This window comes from Chelonoidis abingdonii, chromosome 1 (genome assembly GCF_003597395.2).
Source record: "Chelonoidis abingdonii isolate Lonesome George chromosome 1, CheloAbing_2.0, whole genome shotgun sequence".
NCBI classification, from domain to species: domain Eukaryota; kingdom Metazoa; phylum Chordata; order Testudines; family Testudinidae; genus Chelonoidis; species Chelonoidis abingdonii.
This window is the reverse complement of record NC_133769.1, coordinates 71,058,832-71,081,075: the sequence shown is the minus strand read 5'-3', so window position 1 is coordinate 71,081,075 and position 22,244 is coordinate 71,058,832. Positions and strand designations below refer to the sequence as shown.

The 22,244-nt window shown below is 39.3% G+C and overlaps 1 protein-coding gene across 2 annotated transcripts in view; it reads right to left on the bottom strand.

Annotated features, from left to right (window-relative positions):
• Positions 1–22,244, bottom strand: part of LGR5 (leucine rich repeat containing G protein-coupled receptor 5) — a 143,415-nt gene that overhangs the window by 32,511 nt on the left and 88,660 nt on the right. For both annotated transcript variants that reach the window (XM_032803814.2, XM_032803815.2), the window contains exons 3-6: positions 20,633–20,704; positions 18,646–18,717; positions 7,373–7,588; positions 3,190–3,261 (exon numbers count right to left, since the gene is read on the bottom strand). In XM_032803814.2, the coding sequence (XP_032659705.1) occupies positions 3,190–3,261; positions 7,373–7,588; positions 18,646–18,717; positions 20,633–20,704 (432 nt within the window). The remainder of the gene's footprint in view (positions 1–3,189; positions 3,262–7,372; positions 7,589–18,645; positions 18,718–20,632; positions 20,705–22,244) is intronic.

The following is a 22,244-nucleotide window of genomic DNA, read 5'->3' as shown; positions in this document are numbered from 1 at the left end:
GTTCATATGTCACATTATTTAGGTTCAGTTTGCCTCTTTTCCAACTCCCATGTTTATCATGCTGTAATTTTCTTTTTTGACCTGTTTCTTGGCACAGTAAGTGAGAACAAGAAAGATAAATATTCAGGAATAGTAAAGGAGAAATATCAATGGAAAAATAGTTATTGGGCGAAACCCCAATCCCAATGAAGTCAATGGCAAAACTTCTATTGATTTAAATGGGGTGAGGATTTGACCTATTCTGAGATTTTAAGATTGCAGTAAGGTTGACAATATCAATACGGAGTAAAGGAGAAAGAACAACTCCTTACCACACACAAGTTGTAAAAATAATATTTTATTTAGGTTAGCAACCTGATACTCTATTTTAAGAACTGCTTGTTAGTGAGACATTTCCTCATTCCAGCACATTCACTAGCCATGTGCTTATTCCTGGCCTGGGAAACCCATGCACATCATCTGATAGAAGAATTTGGCCCAAGTATGCAATTGAAATTAAAATGAAGAAAGGTCTGTTTTGTCAAACTATGCAGCTCCATGGAGCACCGTAGAAGCTTCTGCTTTGTAGAGGATAAATTTTAAACAATTTAAATAAGAGATAATTTGACTAAATTAAATAAAAACAATGATTCACATTGGACTTTAACAAAATAACATCATCCTTAATAATACAGGCAGGAAACTGCTGATGGTAGTCAACAGGGCTTTTCTTCCTGTTTGTAAATCCCTTCAGGCCCTCTGCGTTGATTACACAGATAATGAGCATTTGTAATTTGGTTTGGGCCACTAGCTGAGCTGAATCTGCCCAGACTGGGAAGAGGATAACCCTGTGACACCCAATGCAGCCCAGGCGACTGGCTATCTTGACGCTAGATTCCAAAACAGACTCCCCACTGATGGTCGTGCCAATGCAGTAATAAACATGACTGTGGCAGGTACCATATTCTCCAAGTTCTCCTCCCTCCTTTCCAGGGTCAAAGTTGACATTTATATCTTCTTCCCTTTCACACCAGCTAGCCAGGGCTGGAAGGATAACTAAAATCACTGCTTTTTCCCCGCATTTCAGGACAGTTGAATACTGTTATGTGCAGGAGCGGGGCCAGGGTTTTTGGCGCCCTAGGCGCAGGGCCGGCTCTAGCCATTTCACCGCCCCAAGCACGGCGGCAAGCCACGGGGGGCGCTCTGCCGCTTGCCGGTCCCGTGGCTCTGGTGGACCTCCCGCAGGCGTTCCTGCAGAGGGTCCGCTGGTCCCGCGGCTCTGGTGGACCTGCCACAGGTGTGCCTGCGGATGCTCCACCGGAGCCGCGGGAACAGCAGACCCTCCGCAGGAACGCCTGCGGGAAGTCTACTGGAGCAGCCTGCTGCCCTCCTGGCAAAATGCCACCCCCTCAAATCCTGGTGCCCTAGGCGACCGCCTAGGTCGCCTAAATGGAAGCGCTGGCCCTGGTTATGTGTATCGTATCAGAGGGGTAGCCGTGTTAGTCTGGATCTGCAAAAGCAGCAAAGAATCCTGGGGCACCTTATAGACTAACAGACGTTTTGGAGCATGAGCTTTCGTGGGTGAATACCCACTTCGTCAGATGCATGTAGTGGAAATGTCCAGGGGCAGTATATATATGCAAGCAAGAAGCAGGCTAGAGATAACGAGGTTAGTTCAATCAGGGAGGATGAGGCCCTCTTCTAGCAGCTGAGGCGTGAAAACCAAGGGAGGAGAAACTGGTTTTGTAGTTGGCAAACCATTCACAGTCTTTGTTTAATCCTGAGCTGATGGTTATGTGTATGTCTTCTTAAAGAACAATCACATTTTCCTGCTTCTGTTCTGGTATTTTACTCAGGGACTTTTTCTCTATGCACAGTGGGTAAAAGTCAAAGCTGTAACATTGCAGGGTGCTCTTGACAATAGAAGACTCAAGTTCTAGTAGAGAGGATTAGTTTATGTGATCAAAATTTAAACTTTCGATCCTAGTGGAACTGGAAAATGAGCACTGCATGGTTTTGTGGATTAAAAAGCAAACCAACCACTAGGTTCTGATGATGTTTGTATGACATTTGGTTTATTCACTCTGCCGGTGGCACATAAAAGTCTAGTCTCCTATGGGCTGGAATGCTTTGTTCCAATTTCAGTTGTTGAGTTTAGTGTGCTGGTGCTGTGTGGTTGTGGTGGCTTGTGATATACACCAGGTCAGATTAGATGACATATTGGTCCCTTCTGGCCTGAAACTCTATGACTTCTGCATCAGCACCAAAGCTGTTGGGCCTCCTGAAGTGCCCTGGTTGGGTAAAGTTGGTTATGATCTGTGGAAAGGGTTCACTTGGTTGTGGTATAGGAGAGGGAGGGGAAAAGATAAGCAAGGATTATTGTCCCTTAGGCATTAGTGGGTCACGGCTCCAATGCCAAACAGAGGTGGTGATATCTTTATTTGTGCATGTCTGGAGCAAATTACTTTCCTTTAAACTTTGGAGTTGTTTTCCTGTTTAGTCTTCTTTTCCCAGAATTCTTTTTTTCTTATGCTATTCAGGGAAGCTTGTGTTCACCTCCTGCACTTTACTGAACTATTGTAGGTGCTAAGGTGACTTTATCCCTCTAACACAGAAACTTTTCAAGCGAATCCTTTAAAGACTAACAACTGGAGCAATTTTTAAAAAGGAAGAACATGTTTGTACTTGATGCTACCTGGAGCTTTTCCTTTGTTCAAGAGGTCAAAGTATCTGACTGCTTCTGCAAACACACTATGTGGCAAGATGCATTCTGCAAACTTAAAAGCTTTTTGGTTACAATGAATTTTTCCTTAACCTCTCTGTCAATTAGCTTTGCTGACGAAAGATAAACAAACAAATCGCACTATCAAAGCAAGAATAACTATCCCTGAATAGTCATTTGTTATTCTGCGCCTGGTACAGTTTTAAAATGTCATTAAATAATTTATTAATATATGCTGCCTACAAAAAAAGCAGTGTAGTTTTATAGTTGAGAAATAGGATCATTGCACACAATCACTATGTATTGCAGTCATCGTAAACAATCATCCAGAGCCTGTAGCAATTAAGCAAGCTAAAAAGCATGTTTGGCTTTTAGCAATTAAGCAAGCCAAATAGCATGTTTGGTATTTTTATTCTTTCAGAATATTAATGAAAACACTGAAAAAAAAAAAGGGAGGGGGGGAGGAAACAAATAAGAGGTCAACTCACAAAGTCTCTAGGTTGTGGAGCCCATCAAAGCATTTCTTTCCCAGGGAGTAGATTCTATTGTTATGGAGATGTCTGCAGGGGAACATTAAGAGCACAGTCAGGAAAGCACATTGCACACAGTGGAGTTAAGCAAAACATGTGGATGGTTAAATCAAAAGAAACTTATTTTCAGGCATGCACTGATTATATGCAAGTCATGCTTTTTGCAAGAGCATGTATAGGAGGGCATTTCCCCAACCTCTACCCCCTAGTCCCCACCCACCCACGCACCCTGGCTTTGATTTGGTTCCACAAACAGGTTTTGCTTTTAAACTGCAGAGATTGTGATTCTTTCATTTAATGTATTTGTTTTCTGTCTTCATATTTGTTTTAAAAGTGCCTAGCCTGATGTTCTAATTTTAGACACATGGGGATTAAGTGTTCTGAAACTTTTAATATAGGGTCACTGGTGATTTTAAAAATATATATTTAAATTAGATACAAGGTCTTAAAAAGTGTTGTGTGGGTTTTGTTTCTGGGTAGGAGGAGTAGGCAGGATGGGAAGCAGGGAAGTGACATAATGTATATGAGGTCTGAGGAAATGTAGTAAGAAACAGACAAATTCATATGACCAAAAATCAGAATTTCAGTGTGAGTTAGTAAATATAACTGACCTCACTGATGCTACAACTTGACTTCCTCCCTGTTAAACTAAAATAATCAACAATTAATTTCCAGCGGTATGTTATGTAATTTATAGGATTTTCAGTTTGACTTTTTTTGGTAGTGATTGACTTGAAAACAAACCTGCAGATCTGAAAGTTTGGGACATTCAAAATTTGGCTTAGAATTTTGCTGCTTATGCCTATTTCTAAATTTTTAGATCTTAATAGAGAAATTGCTCTGTGTAGCTTATTAACATAGATGGATTTAACTTAGTGTAATTTCAATGCATTTTTTTAAGAGAATGCTTTTCCAGCTGACTTCTCTCTCCTATTTTACCTTCCTCACTCCTCCCTCATGGTATGAGAGAAACTGTGGGAGTTGTACATAAAAGAGAAGGTCTGTGAATGTGAGAGTCAGACACTATTTTCATCCATGTCTTTGCTTTACACAGAAGTATTTTAGTTATCAGAAGCTCTCAATAAATTTTTCAGAACCTACACAAACTGTATTCAGCTATTTATCAACTGACTCTAAAAGATAGAGATTCTGATGTACCAAAAAAAATGTTGTTTTTTTTCCTCTCTAGGAAGAAACCTCAATCATTTTGATTCCAGATACTATATTGACCTTTTAGGCTATAGCAGTATGAAGAATTTGCCCCAAAACTCCAATTAGTTTTGCATCTTTAATGACCACAGGTCCAATCCTGCTCCCATTGAAGCCAATGTGAGTTCTCCCACTGACTTAAGATTTGCAGAACTGGAGAGAGGGTAGTAAAACATGTGTACAGAACCACACTAAGTGATTTGGAGAGACTGGAACAATGGGTGCTGCAGATAGTTAAGGGTGACTAAATACTAGTAACTCTAAAGTCTTACACCCAGAAACAGGATATAAACAGCAGATACAAAATGAGGGGACCTAGCCAAGCAGCAGCACCTATTGCATCAAGTAAAGCTTGTTTTCATCTTGTCTTCTTAATTGGCCTAATGTTATTGAAGTTTCAGCAGGGAAGGTGGGGAAATGAGACTGGGACGAGAGCTGGGGCATGAGAGGATCTCTACCTTAACAAGTGGTTGACAACATGATGAAAATAACAGGGATCTGGAAGCTCAGCCAAATGACACATACCCACATTCTTTTAAAGGTTAAAATCTAAAAAGGTTAAAATCTCATACTGAAACTCAATCTGTACCCACCCAGGCAGAGAGCAAAGTCTGTCCACAAGGTGGTAGATGGAATTCCTTCTGCTTACCCTCTATGGCTTGTACCTTGTACAATTGTATTGCTCACATTCAGCACTTGCTAGAGGTAACAGATAAGCTTTTATGGTTGTGACACTCTGCACCCCATATTTATCATAGTGGTAGGATTATGATATGATTATGACATAATAATGATGCATCTTGTACAAAATGTGTTATGTGAGCTGTCAATGGAAAATGATGGTTTACTGAATATGATTATCCTATTTGTATGAATGTTTCATGGAGTTATGAATATAGATTGTATTTGTATTTCAGATGTGCTTGCACCTACGTAACACCCACAAAAATTTACATAAAGCCTAGCCAGCACATCTTGAATGGCCTACTCAAGTTGAATGGCCCATCAAAAAAGACAATGGGACATGGAAGAGGCTTATCCTCACCTGGGAATGCTTCAGTTAGCCTATGGATAATGGCTGCCATGACTCATCGGCGCATGCAAGGGGTCGTGACTAGATCACATGATACTGAACTGCATTTTGGTATTCGTATTTTTCCACAAACTGGGCTGGCAACTTGGTTTGGAACAAACGGGTTCCCGCCATAGGGAATAAGCTATAAAAGGGGGAAATGACATCACCAAGAGGCCTCTCTACACAACAGAACATCTGGAAACACAGACTGAACTGTGGGGAGTGCTGGTCCCAGGCGGGAAAGAAGGAATCTTATTTGTGTATGGAAGCTTGGTGAACTGTTTGTACTAACAGGGTGAGACACTGCTTGATTCAAATCCTAACTAGTGTATAACACTTAGATTGCGTGTAGTTTGCTTGAAGTGTGTGGGGAATCCGCTCAGGAACAGAGGCTGGGGCATTGTTGTCTTCTCCACATTAAGGGAGGGGTGGACTTAGGGTTACCAGATAGCGATTGTGAAAAAATGGGATGGGGATGGGGGGTAATAGGCGCCTATATAAGAAAAAGTCCCCAAAAATGGGACTGTCCCTTTAAAAATGGGACATCTGGTCACCCTAGGTGGACTGGGTAAAAAATTTATACTGGTCAGACTTTTAACCAGGGCAAGACGGTACAGCTCTGGGGTTGTAGGCTGTGGAGCTGGGAGGGCGGGGGAGCTCACTGGAGTTGTTCCATTGTCATTTTATGAGTGGCTGAGGAGAAGCCTTCCTGTAACTAAAGCTAGGTGTGTGAGTGTGAGTACAAGTCCTGTAGCTTGTCACAGCATCACGGGGGGTGGGGGGCGGCGCAGGACAGGGAGCCCAGGCTAGTGAGACAGAGGGCTCAGTGATACCCCAGTTCCAGATTGTACCCCGGTGGGGGGAACCCATCACAATGGTAGCCTATAATAAAGTGCACTGAAATAATCCAATCATAGTGTCCCAAAGGCTTGCATCATGGCTATCAGATCAGCATGTCAGAATATGTTAAAATATATTTAACATCTTAAATACAATGGTTTTGTGCTGCCTACAGACCATGAATGTCTTTAATAATGACCATGTTTCAGTATATCCTGAAATAATTCCTGAATAATTTTTCTAATAATAGAACAGAAGTTTTTTTCAATTTGGGATAGTCCCAGAAGATCTGAAGATGATTCCTCAGACTGGAATTCCTTCCAGGATTTTCTGTGAATTTTGTATCTGTTTTGTTTAGTAATACTGGTAGGGGAACATATCTACTGTTATGTAGATATCTACACAAATTGTCTGTGAAGGGAACTTTCTCAGCTCATACTTGTTAGCATTCTATCCTTCTAGTCCTTTAGAGATTTGAGTTAATGTCCTTTTCCCGTCCTAGCCTCATGTTGTCAATATTGCCCTATAGTCTTAAGTAAAAATGTGTACACATGTAAACAGCCTTCCAGTACTACGATTTTATAAATAATATCTAAGATACAGAAGTCTAGTTTTTTCAACTTATCTCTTCACTGACATTCTGAAGAGAATTTTATTTGCCACTAATTCTCTGCATCGTTATAAATAAACATATCTGCAAGTTAAATCTTTACATTATGTGGAGTGGAAAGGTCATTTAATAAGGTTGCAAAAGTTATAGCTTTAAACACAATCCAAGAATAAAGGGCAAACTTCAGGTTTATAGCCCAAAATATCAATTTAATGCTAAAACTATAACATAAAACAATAGCCCATATTAACCAACCTCAAGGTTTACAGATCATTTCACATTTTTAGGCAGTCTAGTTTTAAAGTATCTCTTATAAAGCTTAACTTAGACATTGCATCTTGACATAATTTATTACAAGGAGGCCAAGGTCTTGCAAAAATCATTTAAAAAAAGTCAGTAAAACTTACAGAACTACCAAACTGGAGAGGTTTCCAAAAGCATAGTCTGGTATGTGACGTATTTTGTTCAGCGCCAGTGTCATTGCCTGAAGTGCTGATAAACTCCTAAAAGCTTGCACAGGAATTTCTGTCAAAGAGTTGTCATCCAGCCACAAGTGTCTAAGAGAGACCAAGCCACTGAAGCAATTGGGTGGCACGTAGTTGATGTGGTTGGCATCCAGACGTCTAAAAAACCAGAAATTTAGAATATTGACTCCGAGAAAAATGTAATGAATCAACACAAGAGACCTGAAAGGATATTGTCAAGTACAATATGCTCCAAAGGGGTGGGGGTGGGGGGGTGGGGTTATCACATCCCCTGTTGGTGCTCTGGAGATATCCACATTTTCTCCTACTTTACGTTCTGGTTCTTGAGACCCCACACCATGGTCAACATTCTTATGTGACTCTTTTATGGACTGAAGGGGTCACTTTTGAATGACGCAGGGCACTCCTCCATGGGCTGAGCAATGAGTTTATTTCCCCTTCTGAGCTCTCAGTCACCTTAAGGGATTAAAAACTAGGTAAGAAATTCATTCAGAGACTCTTTGGTTATTTTTATGTCTCTGGGTCATGGGATTGCTTCTGCGTAACTGAAAGAAGCATTTGACTCTCCATCGTTTTTAGCATCATCTTAGTAGCCTGAAAAGAAAATTTTATTTCTGACTAATTGTATCTATTACATTTTGTGAAATATTGGTTCTTCCTGTGTTTCTAATGAAGGCTGAAGATAATGTGTCATTTGCAAGGCAGAGACGACTTCCCTTCATTTTGCACCAGCATTACCATTGAGCTGGTTTCATCCATAGGAAAAACTTTGATTGCTGCAGAACCAACACAGGGAGAACAACTGCACAACAGACTATTTGTTTTTCTCTAGATTCTACAGGCCTCATTTTGATCTCACACTGGTGTAAATCAGGAATAATCAATGCAGTTTCAAGGGTATAAACAGGTCTGAGATATGAATCAAGCCCTATATAATCAGTGGTTTAAAATTATTTTTATTTTGTGCTCCTGACAGAGCACAATTGAAAGAACACATCAATTTTCTGAAATATCAGGGAACATATACGTGATCTGTATGCTTACCATAACTCTTCTATGCTTCTACTTACTTCTAATCTGCTTTAATGACTTTGCACACTTGTTTGCACTACAAAAGTAATTATTTAGCCCTTTTGTTCAGGCTGCCATTTACAGGATGTTATTAAAAGGAAGCAGTAGTGAATTTTCAAAAGCATGTTTGAAAACATTACAGAACAAACAGATGCACCCTGAGCCTAAGGAGGTAATCCTTCACACCCTGAACTGGGTCCATTTGAGAGAGGGGGAATGAATACTCTTTGTGGCAAGCATACTAATCTCTTTATTAAAGTGCTTCCTCATTTACAGTCATGTAAAATGTCGGGTCCATTGTGTCTCCTAGTTCACAGTACTTCTACCTATTGCATGAGAACCAATAATGAATTCTAAGGCTCCGTGCCAGACTGGCAAATAACTGAGACAAGGTCAGTTGGAACAAATTTATAAAGTTCAGTGTCAAAGCCCTTATACAATTAAATTTTCACCATAATAACTGACATGGAAAGCAGCAGAGACAGAGCTTCCAAAATAACTCAAGGGTCTGTCAACAATGGGTGAGGCTGGAAATGTTTAGAAATACCCATGCTGTACCTCCTTTGCCTGTGTTTTCAAATAAGGTATAATCTGAGTGAATAGATGGCGTTTCTTTGTGTTTGGTTAGAAGTAAATTTCTTGTCTGCATGATGTCTGTATGTAAACTAAGAAGTTATAGTTGCACTAGTTTGACAGTTACACTGATTAAAGAATGGAGGCTTTATTCAATTTAAATCTGTTACTGTATTGCAATTAACATCTTGTCTCATGTGGGGTCTCAGTTTGCAGCACGTGTTGACTCCAAAGGGACTACATGCACAAGGGTTGCAGGATAGTAGTTGTTAGGTATAGTCAGTTGTTTTAGATGATACAGAAACTATGGATGAAATCCTGGCTGCACTGAAGTTAATGGCAATATTTTCACTGATTTCAGTGGGATCCGGATTTCATCCTCCACATATATTTTACAGAAAATTTAGAAATTGAGTTAGTTGAAAGTGTAAATTCTCAAATTTCAATGGTATTGTCCCCTGTATATGTGTGTATGCAGTCATATTTAATTGTGATTCAAAGCTAGGTGAATTATTGTTTCAATATATGGCAAAGCAAGAAGCTACTATGGCTTATACAGTATGTAATGTAGTTGCAGGACTTACAAGTGCTCTTAAAATGTATGACCAACAAATGTTTCTTTGTTATCTAATCATTTTTTAAAATAAATTCCTAAGTATCATTTTCCTACTTGCAGATAATAAAACATTTCATTAGTGGTTATGTGTTTCCTGGCATCATATAAATAATTTACACTGATGTATAAAACATTGAGCAAAATCATAGTTTTCAGCCAATTTTTTTACTCGTGTTGATCAAAGTTTTGGCACTTTCAAAACTAAACCCATTAACTCATAAACATGACCTTACTTATAATTTAAAATATATAGTTAACATGTGGGCAGTTTAAAAGATCTATTATATTCCAAAGAAAGCCAACTTAGGGATACAAAAATATTTGATCTCCTCTGATAGGCAGCCTATAAAATGACCTCTAGCATGATATTTATCATGAGCTCACTTAAAATGTCCAAAGTAAATGCTTAAATTATGCAGAATGTAGTCCACTGTAGTTGTTTGTACTGTGTATGCTCTGACCATATGTTTTGCAACTCATGTAAAGATACTATTCATGAAGAATTCTAAAAGTGGATAAAGTAAGAGCTGACTCTCAGATTTAAGAATAAAACACTAATTCCTTCCACAACTATTACTGGTATTCTGGACTATGGTCAGCGTATACAGGATCTGGGCTTAGGTGTAGTTTGACTACTATATTTTGGGGTGAAAGCTCCAGTCAGGCCAATTGACTGGGGGGGGGGGGAAATTCTGTGCCTGCCCAAGGATTACTGTGGCAGGGGGGTGGGGGGGCAATGACTCCCTGGACCCCCCAAACTATGCCCAAGGATCTGGGACAAGATTATAGTGGTGTTGGTCCATCACTATAGTTAAGGTTGTGTCACAACTTCTGTTTAAAGGTTGACCTTTCTAAGTCTTCTAAAATAAATATGCTTAATTGGATTCCTTTGAAATTTCACATGCCTCAGAAGACTGCAATTGAGGGGTAATGACCCAAATTTGGGGTAATTTGAGCTACGGGTTGTGGAAATACAAGCCCCCCGAAAAGTAGCCATTTTTCAAAAAGTTTCTGGGTGGGTTTTGTTTTGTTTTGTTTTTGCATAGAGATAGAGATCACACTACTGATGTGATTGGGACAAGATGGTCTAATTCTGTCAAATTTTACCCAAGATAATGCATGGAACCCATAAATATTTGGGGGACCTAAACTGAGAATAGTATTTAAGAAAATGTACAGTTTTTACAATACACATATGCCAATGCAGACAAATGGCTAGAGCAGTATTTCTCAAACTGGGGTCCACAGCCCCCACTGATTAGCTCATTGAGAATGGTATCTAAGAACACGTTCACTTCTTCGCTTGCATATATGTAGGGTCTGGAAGAATCACTGTGCACCCGAAGGGGTTTCTCTGCAGTCACTTTATGCTTGCATGGGTAGTTTGAGGGGATAGGCCAAAGTCATTGCCCTGGTGAATGTCCCACTACTGACATTTTTAGTCTGAGCTTTGTGTACCTGTGCAATAAAGATTTAATAACTCAGATTTCTTGCTACAAGTCATGCCTGTTATAATAGAACGTTTTCAGTTTATGGGGAGGCTTCTGTGTGTGCAGAATAGTCAGTAGCTGGTTTGACCAAATTGTTATATTTGGTGGCGAGGAGCTGGAGACAGGTGTGAGTGTGAGTGAGAGAGAAAAAAAGAAAAAAAAAGTGGGGACAGGGAGAGGGGTTGTCGCTGTGGAGAAACCAGAAAATGAGGACAGGTGGTAGGCAAGCCTGAGGTTGGTTGATAAAATCTTTATTTTACTAGCCCGTGGAGGTTGTAAGTGGCTACTTCCGGATCTCAGGGAAGATTAGTGTGGTATTTCCAAAGACACACAGCATGGAGGTTTGGCATTGACAGTACACATACCTTGACCTCTGAGGGAAAAGAAATATGTGTGATGCCAGGATTGCCATGTGTGGACTGTGGGTGATTCTTGCATCACAAGGTTGCAGAAGTTTGTGGGAAAGCCGGGGTCAAACCATGACATAGGGATTGCTGACTACTGACCAATTTGGGTGGCCTGTGTTGGCATCTGAGTTTGCCCGCTCTGCAACATCTAACCAGGGACTTAAGCGGCTGTGATCTGCCAGTCATTGTGGTGATTCGCTTGGACGGAAATGATCTGGGCCTTAGGCCTAGTGTGCGGCTCATACAATGTACGAGAGCAGATCTGGACCACGTCAGAGATTTGCGTCTAGAAGCTGTGATAGTTTTCTCTTCTTTGGCTGAGCATCCAAAGAATTGCTACAGTGACAATATGAAAACTATTAATACGTGTTGGAAGAACATAAATTAGGAATTTGGAAGGCACATGGCTGACCAGAAAATGTGTACTGCATGGCATAGAAACATTACAGGCTGTTCTCAGGAGTACAGCTATTGGACCAGGGTCAGAGGATATTTCTCTTAAACATAAAACTTTCGTTATTGTGGAACAATAACCCTGTCTGTGATTTTTCTCACTGGCTCCACATTCCATGTACCCACTAAAAGGACCAACAAAATCAGTTCCTTAATGGAGGTGGTTTTCCATTAAGGTGAAGCAGAACTACATTCAGTGTGCCTGGATCTCTGATGCAATGCAATGCAGACTGTTTGCACCACATTGCTAGCCTAATCTGGTCCTACAGTTGGCTGAACCTGCCCAGGGAGCATCCCCTAGAGTAACAGTGATCTTCCCGTGGCATGTAGCCAGCCTAAGGGTGCTCACATCAGTTCCCTCCCTTCTGCTAGCATATCAAAGAAAGGACGGCTGGTTGGGATGGCCCTGTGCTAAGCAGATCTCTGTTTGATTCCAACCTCTTCTGACTGTCTGCAGCCCACTGTAAAACAGAGTGATCCTTAGGCTGCTCTAACATTGCACCGGGGGGCCAACCCAACACAGACATGTGGCAGAATGAGGGGAATGCAAAAGTGATCTTTAAGGCAGCTTTGCACATACCCAAAAACCTTCACCTCATAGACTTTAAGGTCAGAAGGGACCATTATGATTATCTAGTCTGACCTCCTGCACAATGCAGCCCACAGAATCTCACCCACCCACTCCTCTAACAAACCCCTAACCTGTGTCTGAGTTATTGAANAGGCGAAAAACCTCCAGGGCCTCTGCCAATCTTCCCTGGAGGAAAATTCCTTCCTGACCCCAAATATGGCTATCAGTTTAACTCTGAGCATGTGGGCAAGACTCACCAGCCAGCACCCAGGAAAGAATTCTCTGTAGTAACTCAGATCCCATCCCATCTAACATCCCATCACAGACCATTGGGCATATTTACCTGCTAATAATCAAAGATCAATTAATTGCCAAAATTAGGCTATCCCATCATACCATCCTCTCCATAAACTTGTCAAGCTTAGTCTTCAATTCAGCTGCACCCAGGATCAGGCTCAATGTGAATGTAGACAACTTTTAAGACTGCACGTTTCCTAGGAAGGATGATTATTTTACAGGTTTCACTGATTATTATATAGTCATAATGTGTCATGATATGATGAGGAATAAAGTTTTAAACATCATTAGATTGGGATGCCTACTGAGTGGCAACATGGGTAGAGCTTTTTGCATGAAATTTTTTCTCGTAGGAAAATGTGGTTTCATCTAAATAAACATTTTCACAAGAAAATGTTTATTTTTGACTAAATTTTCCAGTTTTGCATTTGAAGGAATAAAAAATTGAGCTGACACTTCTAAACAAAATTTCACTTTTTTCCATTTCAAAATGCCATTTCAAACCTTTTTGGATTTTTTCTTTCTTTAAAATATTCATTTTTTTTGTTCCAATTCAGAATGGAAACTAATTCTGAAATGTCAAAATATCTGGGGGGATGAAAATTCCATTTCCCATCCAACTCTAGCCACAAATGAATTCTAGAAAAAATTCCAGATAATTTCCACTTAAACCTTTATGTGACATCAAACCTGATAATAATGTACCCTGTATATACCAAATAGATAAAAGACAAATAAAAACTATTTAAAAAATGCTTTTGGCAACTTAAAAAAAAATCTTATTGAAACCTTACTGGTACTATTTTCATATCCTGCATCCTGTAAAGTCAGGATGACTTACAATAATAAATTCAGGAGAGAAGTTTGTTCTGTTTAGTATAGGAACTATCTTTTTATCTTGATCCTCCTCCCACTGAAGACAATAGAAAAACTCCTGTTGAATTTTAGGGGAGCAGGAGTAAATGATCCATATTACTGGAAATGCGATTCTTTGCTTGTTAATGTCCTTTATGAATAGTGAGTATGGGCAAGAAAGCACTGCCTAGTATGTCATTAATTTTTGGCTATTTCCATGGTGGCTGAGCAACCGTAAAGTTACTCATTAATAATGGTATATAAACATGAGACTAAACAGAGCGTAAAGTTTCATCAAAGTTTCAGAACTTTGTATACAATGCTAAAATAATCAAAGTTTCTTCATTATGAATGTAAGATTTTCTTTCCTTTTAATTAATAACATTCATATAAGGAGGTCTGCAAATTCTTTAGTTATACGTAATCATGTATATTATTTCTTGCATTAACATTTGCAGAAACAATTCTTTTCTATTAAAATTTTCCACATTTAAAAACCTCTGGGGCATTAGAACATCTATGCTTATTCGACCCTGTTGAATATCTTCTTGACATCAAGGCAGATGGCAAGAATGGGGATGCCAGAGTCCTGGGCAGTATGCAAACAACTAAGAGCACCAGCTGATGCTCTGTTCTAAAGAAACTTCAGGTGAATAAAGTAAGGGTAGACAGCACTCAAGTGACACTGCCAAACACTACAGACAAATATCTTAGTCCTGGCATATCAGTGATAATGTGAGCAGGGCCGGCTCTAGCTATTTCGCCGCCCCAAGCACAGCGGCACTCCACAGGGGGCGCTCTGCCGCTCGCCGGTCCGGCGGCTCCGGTGGACCTCACGCAGGTGTCCCTGTGGAGGATCTGCTGGTTCCGCAGCTCCGGTGGACCTCCCACAGGTGTGCCTGCAGAAGCTCCACCGGAGCCGTGGGACCAGCGGACCCTCCACAGGCACGCCTGCGGGAGGTCCACCAGAGCCGCCTGCCGCCCTCCCAGCGACCAGCAGAGCGCCCCCTGCGGCATGGCACCCCAAGCACACGCTTGGCATGCTGGGGCCTAGACCCGGCCTTGAATGTGGGTTACATTTAGCCATGATTCTTGAAAACAGATTTTCCTTTCTTGAGTGTAACAGAAATGAATGGCAATCTTATTGTTGGGATTAGTATTTCACATTATTTCCCTTCGCTTCATACAGTACTTCAGATGAAAATTACAGTATGCTATAAGGCATGATTCTGTAGAACTCAGATGTGAATCCATTATGACCTGGGCACTTCCAAAATGAAAGCACTTTGATTAATTCCTTCAAACCCTTATGTGATACAGGAACACTGAGTTTCACGCAATCATTTGGCTCAAACCTAGGGTAGTCGATGCCTTTAAGAACTGTTGAACTAGTACATCCTCATAGTTGACAAGGGAGCTAGAGTCCCTTGTAAAATTGACGAGTATTTTAATATCCTGAGTTTTATTTTTAGCTTTAATTAAAGAAATAAGGTCTGCATTCTCCATTGGCTTCACATGACAGGTTAACAGTCTTACATTTTTCTCCCCAGATTTTTGTTGTTTAAGGTGAACTAAAGCATATTCTAGTTTTTCAGTATGTACAAACTATTTTGTGCGATGTTGTCAACATCTTATTTTCTAGGATTTTGTAAATATCTTGTGATGCTTGCTTATATATATATATAAAAAATAGCGTAGCATTTAGGAAAGGTGAACCTTAGCAAAGTATGTGAATATTTGTAACTCAAATTTCAAAAGAACTAAGGCTGCTTCCAATAAGAATGAGGCCAAGTAAGAGAGCAAAGCTATGACTCAGAGCTGAATCGAAACCTCAGTGAAATTACAGGAAAACCTCAGTGCTGGCTGGGATAGTCACAGTTTAGGCCCTGATCCTGAAAGCTGCTCTGCAGGGACAGCCTTCTGTGCATCAACGGAACCGCACTGATTTTAGTGAGGTTGCACATGAGCACAGGACTCTGCCTCATGGAGCAGTACTTTTTCCAGCAAAGTAAGAATTAATTCATACAGTATGCAAGTAATGTGCACTGTACATTTTTAATCACCTCACTAAATAAAAGTCTATGGTAACTTAAAGATAAAGTGGCACCACCAGCAGGAAAGAAGATCTGCAGAAGGCAACCGAGGCAATTCAGAGTTTAAACAGCAACAAACGTCAGTACCATCAGAAGTTGGATGAAAGTGTGGAAGAAATTGTTGCTTGATTCTCCAATACATTCATTCAATTTTGGGGATTAAAACATATATCTATACACCAGAGGATGGAGGAAAAGCCTGTCCTATAATGTATATTTTTATGCATAAATAAAACAATTGCTATTAAACTGGTGCTGTGAGTGAGCAGGGAAAAGTTGTAGCTTTTTTTTGTACTAATAAAATGAATTTAGCATTGTCACATGATCAGCTACACATCCTTTAAGGCCACAATAGAATTAGCTTGGCTACCCACCCCTAAACACAATAATATTTTTAGAGTTTACAAAAAAAGGATGAGAGAGTTGGCACCAACATTCAGCAGTTCACAACTACTCTAGCCTAAGGACTGGGTTAATGAAGCTCACACAAATCATGCCAGACTATAAAGTTAATCATAAATAAATACTAAACCTGGCTATCCTAAAGAAAACTTTGCTTTGGTAAAAGGTTTCTAAGAGCTTTTAACCTTTTAATTACTCTTTTGATAGAACTTCTGTTATTTCAAGGGTTTCAAAAAGTAATTCCTATTGTAAATCAGAAACCAAAGCAAGAGTCACCTTCTGAACAGAAAATTACTACACTCTCTGAAACAAGAAACTGAATCTCTGCACACCTTTATCTGACAGACACAACCCAGTTGGAACAAAGAAAAGAATCATGGTTTTCTTTTCCTCAAAGAGTTCACTTTTGCCAATGATCTTCTTTCAGCTGATAGTAGCTTTCCTGTACAAGCCCTTATCACTCCATCTTCTGTCTGCTACACAGCTGTTTAAAGTTCTTACTGGCCTCTGTCATTCTTTTTTTATTTTAATTCTGTCACCAGATACCAGTCTTTTACACAGACCACATAACCCTATGGTTTTCTTCTTCAGCTTCTTCCTTCCCACCTCAGGGAAAGACATTCTCAACAAAAAATGAGAGTTACTGACATTTTACGTAGAAACGGTACTGAAAATTCCACAGTCTCTCTCAAAGCACCAAAAAGTCCCTTGTTTGCCTGCCTTATCATGTTTTAGCCCCAAATACCGATAGAATAATGAGATTTAGCAAGATATGATTTTTATGTTTAAAAGGGGGAAAAATCATATGTAGTCATTAGACATGAGTTTTCTCATGACTTCCACGAAAATCAAAGGAAAGAAGAATAACCTTAAAAGCATATGCTTGAGATATTTTACGCTATCTCTGGTCAATAAAAGAAAAAGGTCGCTGAAGGAAGTAACAATTATTAGATAACCAATTCTTAAATTGCTTTACACTAGCGTCTGTAATAAACTTTTTGAAAATACAGAAGCCAAATGTTATCCAAGGCAGACATAAGAATGCATGGGCAATATTATTGCCTAGCATTATGTATATATAATTGAAAGTCACAGAGATGTCATTTTATGTTTGAAATCATTACAAAAAATTTCAGTTTTTTAAAATTTTTTGTCTGAATTTAGTGTATGCAAAAGATATTGAGTTAACTACACTGGAGTCTTCTCTTTATACACAGAACAAGGCTATAGCATAATCTGAGAGAGTTCAAGTTTTTCCACAATACCCCATCAATATGTCTCAACTCTGAGCTAAGCCACTCTATAGCATAGTCTATATGTCCTCTGAGTCCTCATCCTCTCTGCAGAATCCCAATGAAGTTGCTAATTAGTGCAAACTGTGGTCATGGTTTTTGTGACATTAAATATTTGAATTTTTTTAGTGACTTCCACACGAGGACCTAAAAAATTTACAAAGATTAATTATGCCTCCACTACCCTTGTGAAGAGGATGGGCTTTACACCAATTCTGCATATGGGAAAAACTGAAGCACCGAGAAGTTGCTATCTGAATTTTCACATGTCCCCATATGTAAGGAACCTAAGATTTTGAGTGCCCAGCTCTGGCTATCTTGATGTCTTAAGTTCAGCACTCAAAATTAGTCAATACTTTTGAAACTTTAGACTCCACTTTCTTGCCCAGGTCACAATGGATGTTTGCGGCTAATCTGGAAATAGAATATTTATCTACTGACTCCCACTCCTGTGTTACCCACAAGACTATCCTTTCTTACTTGTTTACTGGGAACTACCATAAGACAATTCATATCACTTCACACAAGCCACTAAACAGCCAGCTAATGGTAACTTTTGGTCTCTGGACCTGGGCAATAGTTCTGATAAAATGGAGGCTCATAGACAAGGCTAATATGGTACAGCAAAATCATATATCTATTTGCCTCATGTGATTCAAGCATATTACACAAAAGGGAATTAATAGTGTTTTCAGTGTTGTAAAGCAAAAATTTATTACAATGTCATTTAGAGATTTAAAAATATATTAAAGGTGTTCTTCAGGAAACCTTAATCATGAGAAAGATCAGCAGTGTTCATGAAAGCAATTTCTATATCCAATTATACTTGACCGAACAGTATCACAGTGCAGTGGATCTTCGCTCAGACTTTGAACCATCTTAAGGTACTGTAAAGCAACTTTCACATGAAGTCACTTCTGATGTTTAATTGAAGAATATGGTATTGTAGTTGAAAATGAATTCAAAAGGAGTTGTGAAGAAAAAGTTGACCAAATATACTATTTGATAACAACATTATCTTATAAATTATACTACACTACATTAGGTTGTTAATGTAACTATCAAGTATACTTACAGAGACTGAAGACTGCGCAAGTTCTGGAGTGCTTCTGTAGGAACCTGCTTTAACTGATTGTTCTGCAGCATTCTTCATTAAAATCCGGAAACAATGTAAGAAAAGGAAATTATTTTACTTTACGTACTTTAGGCCAAATTTTGCTCTCTTTCACCCATGAAACTCCAGGAATGGGATTGTATGGGTATTATAGGGTGCAGATTTTGAACGTATCAAATTAAGATGTAATTTACACATCTATCTAAAAATTATTAAACCACCTTTAAAACTCACATTTTTGCATTCTTTCGTTAGTGGATTTGTCTTCTCAAGGTGAGCAAATACCTACAGCATGAACTAACTGTATTAATAGTAACATGCTAGCTAAGAGCTGGATTTTCAAAAGCATCAGAGGCCGTTCAGAATACAAAGTCTCACTGGCTTTCAATGGGACTTGTGATCCTAACTCTTTTCAGGTGCTTATGAATCTGGCTCCCCCAAAAAACTCAAGACCCTTCCTATTTCTTACTCAGACAAAATTTCAAAGGCAATGGACCACCTCCTGAGATTCTTACTCAAGAAAACAGCTATTACAGCTAATTGGAATTTTTCTCCGTAAAGACTTTAAAATTTGACCCAGGTAGAGTTTTGCCTGAGAAAAGATTATAGAATTTGGTTTGGTGAGATTAGTTTTTTCAAGTCTACAGAGGAAGTTGCTCCTTGTTGCACAAAAAAAGGCAATGACCTGAAAAACAATCCATTCTATATCTGTCACACCACCTTCTTCTCAGGGGCTGAAACGCACTTTTCATTTTTTTTGAATTTGATGAAACATTTGGGGCTAGAGCAGGAACAGACAACTTCCAGAAAATCCCAAGAAGTGCCAAAGCCAGAAGTCTATGCCTGGGTAAACTCCCACTGTGCAAAAGGGCTTTGCCTGAGTAAAAATTAAGAACTCTATTGTGCTGTTAATGCCCAGCCAACCAGTAAGGGAAAGTGCAGAGGGGAGTGTGACCAGCTCTCCTCTATGTCCAGCCAGAAGCTGAGCTGGTCACTGCAGAAGGGGTAGTGTGGCTTTGGCTCTGTTCCTTCTAGGTCCCCAGCAGAGGAGCTATTTCTGACAGTAGCACTATCCCTTGGTAGCCTCAGAGCTCCCTGAGCCAAAGACTGCTATTGTGCCAACTCCTGAGTGGACAGTGGTGAGAGAGTCCTTGTTACCTTCTCCCCACTTACACGTCTTGCAGTGGCTGGGCATATTCCTGAAGTGAATAGGATCTCTGGATTTGGCTGATACTGAATAGGTCATTGGCATTTTATTTCAAAAGGGGCAAATTTTGACATCCTTACCCAGGCAAAACTTCCCCTGAAGTTGAGTTAAGTAAATAGAATGGGATTTGGCCCATAATCCTATTTTTACAACTTTTATTATGTGCAGTATTATACTTCTCAAATGCACAAGTTTTTAATCAAAAATAAACATAAAGAAGGCAGAAGATATTCTTTAACTGGGTTTTTATGGACCTGAGCTTTTTCTGAACTGACTACATCCATGAGGATACAAGATTTAGATATGAACGGAGAGCTGTATTTAAATTATGCCTAGTTTACAGTAATTAAACTATCCAGGTTGCCCCTCAAAAAGCTAAAAGAAAAATTATCCTCAATTTTATCCAACCATTAAAAACGCCTCTGAAGCTTTTAGACTTGGAAGTTGGAACTTTTGTGGACAGTTAAAGAAACGATTAACTGGAACAATTTTTGTCTTTGATACTGTACAATGACATTTAGTTGATGAACAGGCTGTTTTAGAACTATCTGTGTTTAGGACATTTTCCATATGATAAAGCAAAGATATACAAATGTTAATATGTATCTTCATTCCATCTGAATAGCACACAATGGACTGATCAAAATATGCAATTTACTTAATCAAATCTTTACATGTTAATTAGTTTCCTGGAGCATTTAGGAAATCAGAAATATATCAAACACAATACAGTTTACTTACAGCACTTTAAGACTGAAAAGGCCAGCAAATGCTCCCCTGGGAATGTATGTCAAGCCATTTCCTGCAAGACGTCTGCAGGGTTTAAAAAAAAAAAGAAAGAAATAAAAGGAGGGGGGTAAATACATTTCTCTTCATGTGGAAATAATTTGGTTGTTACAAAGCAACATGAGTATGTTTGAACCACTGATGCCAAAGGCAGTTGTTTAGGAGCCTTGTTTTGTCATCATTAATATACTGTTAAAAAAAATCCTGTAACTGTGTATTCAATTTACTGGCAGCTGAGCTGCAGAGACAAATGCACTTTCACTATAAATCAAGTTTATGGTTTACAATGCATAGCTAATTGTTCATACTGTTCTTTTTAAAGAGTAAACAACATCTAATACTAAAATATAAATAGGCTGACTACCAGTGGTATTATGGAACATTCTGGCTCATATTGTTAGAACTGTGCATGCATAACTTGTGCATTCATTTTAATGCAATTGTGCACACAATCAGTACGTGCACACAATCACAGTACATGCACACATTAATGATCATGGCTCATTTACCATGACTGCACATTAAGTAATGAGACATGCATCTTTTCCCCAGGAACATGTTTATAAAAATGTGGCCCTCAATGTAATTGCTAAAATTTCTTACAATACTTTCCATTTCTACAGCACCTTCCCTTTTTTGGGCGTATGTGTGTGTGTGTGTGTATGTGTGTGATGTCTTACAAACTTTAATAAATAAACATCACAAATGCATTTGTTAGGTCTGCTATTTTTCCAAAAGGAGATGCATTCTTCAGGATGTGCAGAAGAAAGATATCCCATATTTGATGTGAAATAATGGATCTATCATTCTTATATGGCCCCCTGCAATATGGTGTCTGAGTATCTCATCATTTTTAAAGTATTTATCCCCACAAAATCCCTGAGAGGTAAAAAGTACAGCTGGGCAACTTAGCCTTAAGTTAGGCTAAGTATCTTGTCCGATATCACACACTGAGTTGGAGGCAGGGGGAAGCAGGCATTTGAACACAGCTCTTCAAAGACTCAAGCTAGAGTCCTAACCCACGGGCCACCCTTTCCCTCAACAGAGTAGGTAAAAGAGAACACTGTAACCAGGACTTGACCAATGTTGCAATAACACTCCATACCAAAGACTCCCATCCAAAAAGGCTCTGCTGAGGTTCATACTTTCTGCGTGAAGTGGAATATTCCCTGTGGTAAAGCTTTAATTGGAAAACCACACCTGTTCAACAGCTCCTGAATAAGGATCCCAGCTGTTCAGAGGAGGGAGGGGACTGTTAGTGAAAGATGGACCATGCCTATTTCATTGGAACACTATGCACCTTTACGGTTGCATTTCAGTAGCATAGTACTTATTTTTCCAGATTCAGAACCTCATTAGACCTTTTTGTGGTGAACTGTACATTTAGTGTCTTGCACTATTTTGAAGTGTAGTAGCTTAAAATCATTTTTTGAAACAAACAAAAATGTCTGTGATTATAATTCTATTAATATACACCTGTGCCTATTTGGAGGAAATTAAGGGTGAGTTTAGCTGCTTTTTGGAATATATTTGAGTTGATTCTAATTGGCCCAAGATTTTCTGGTCA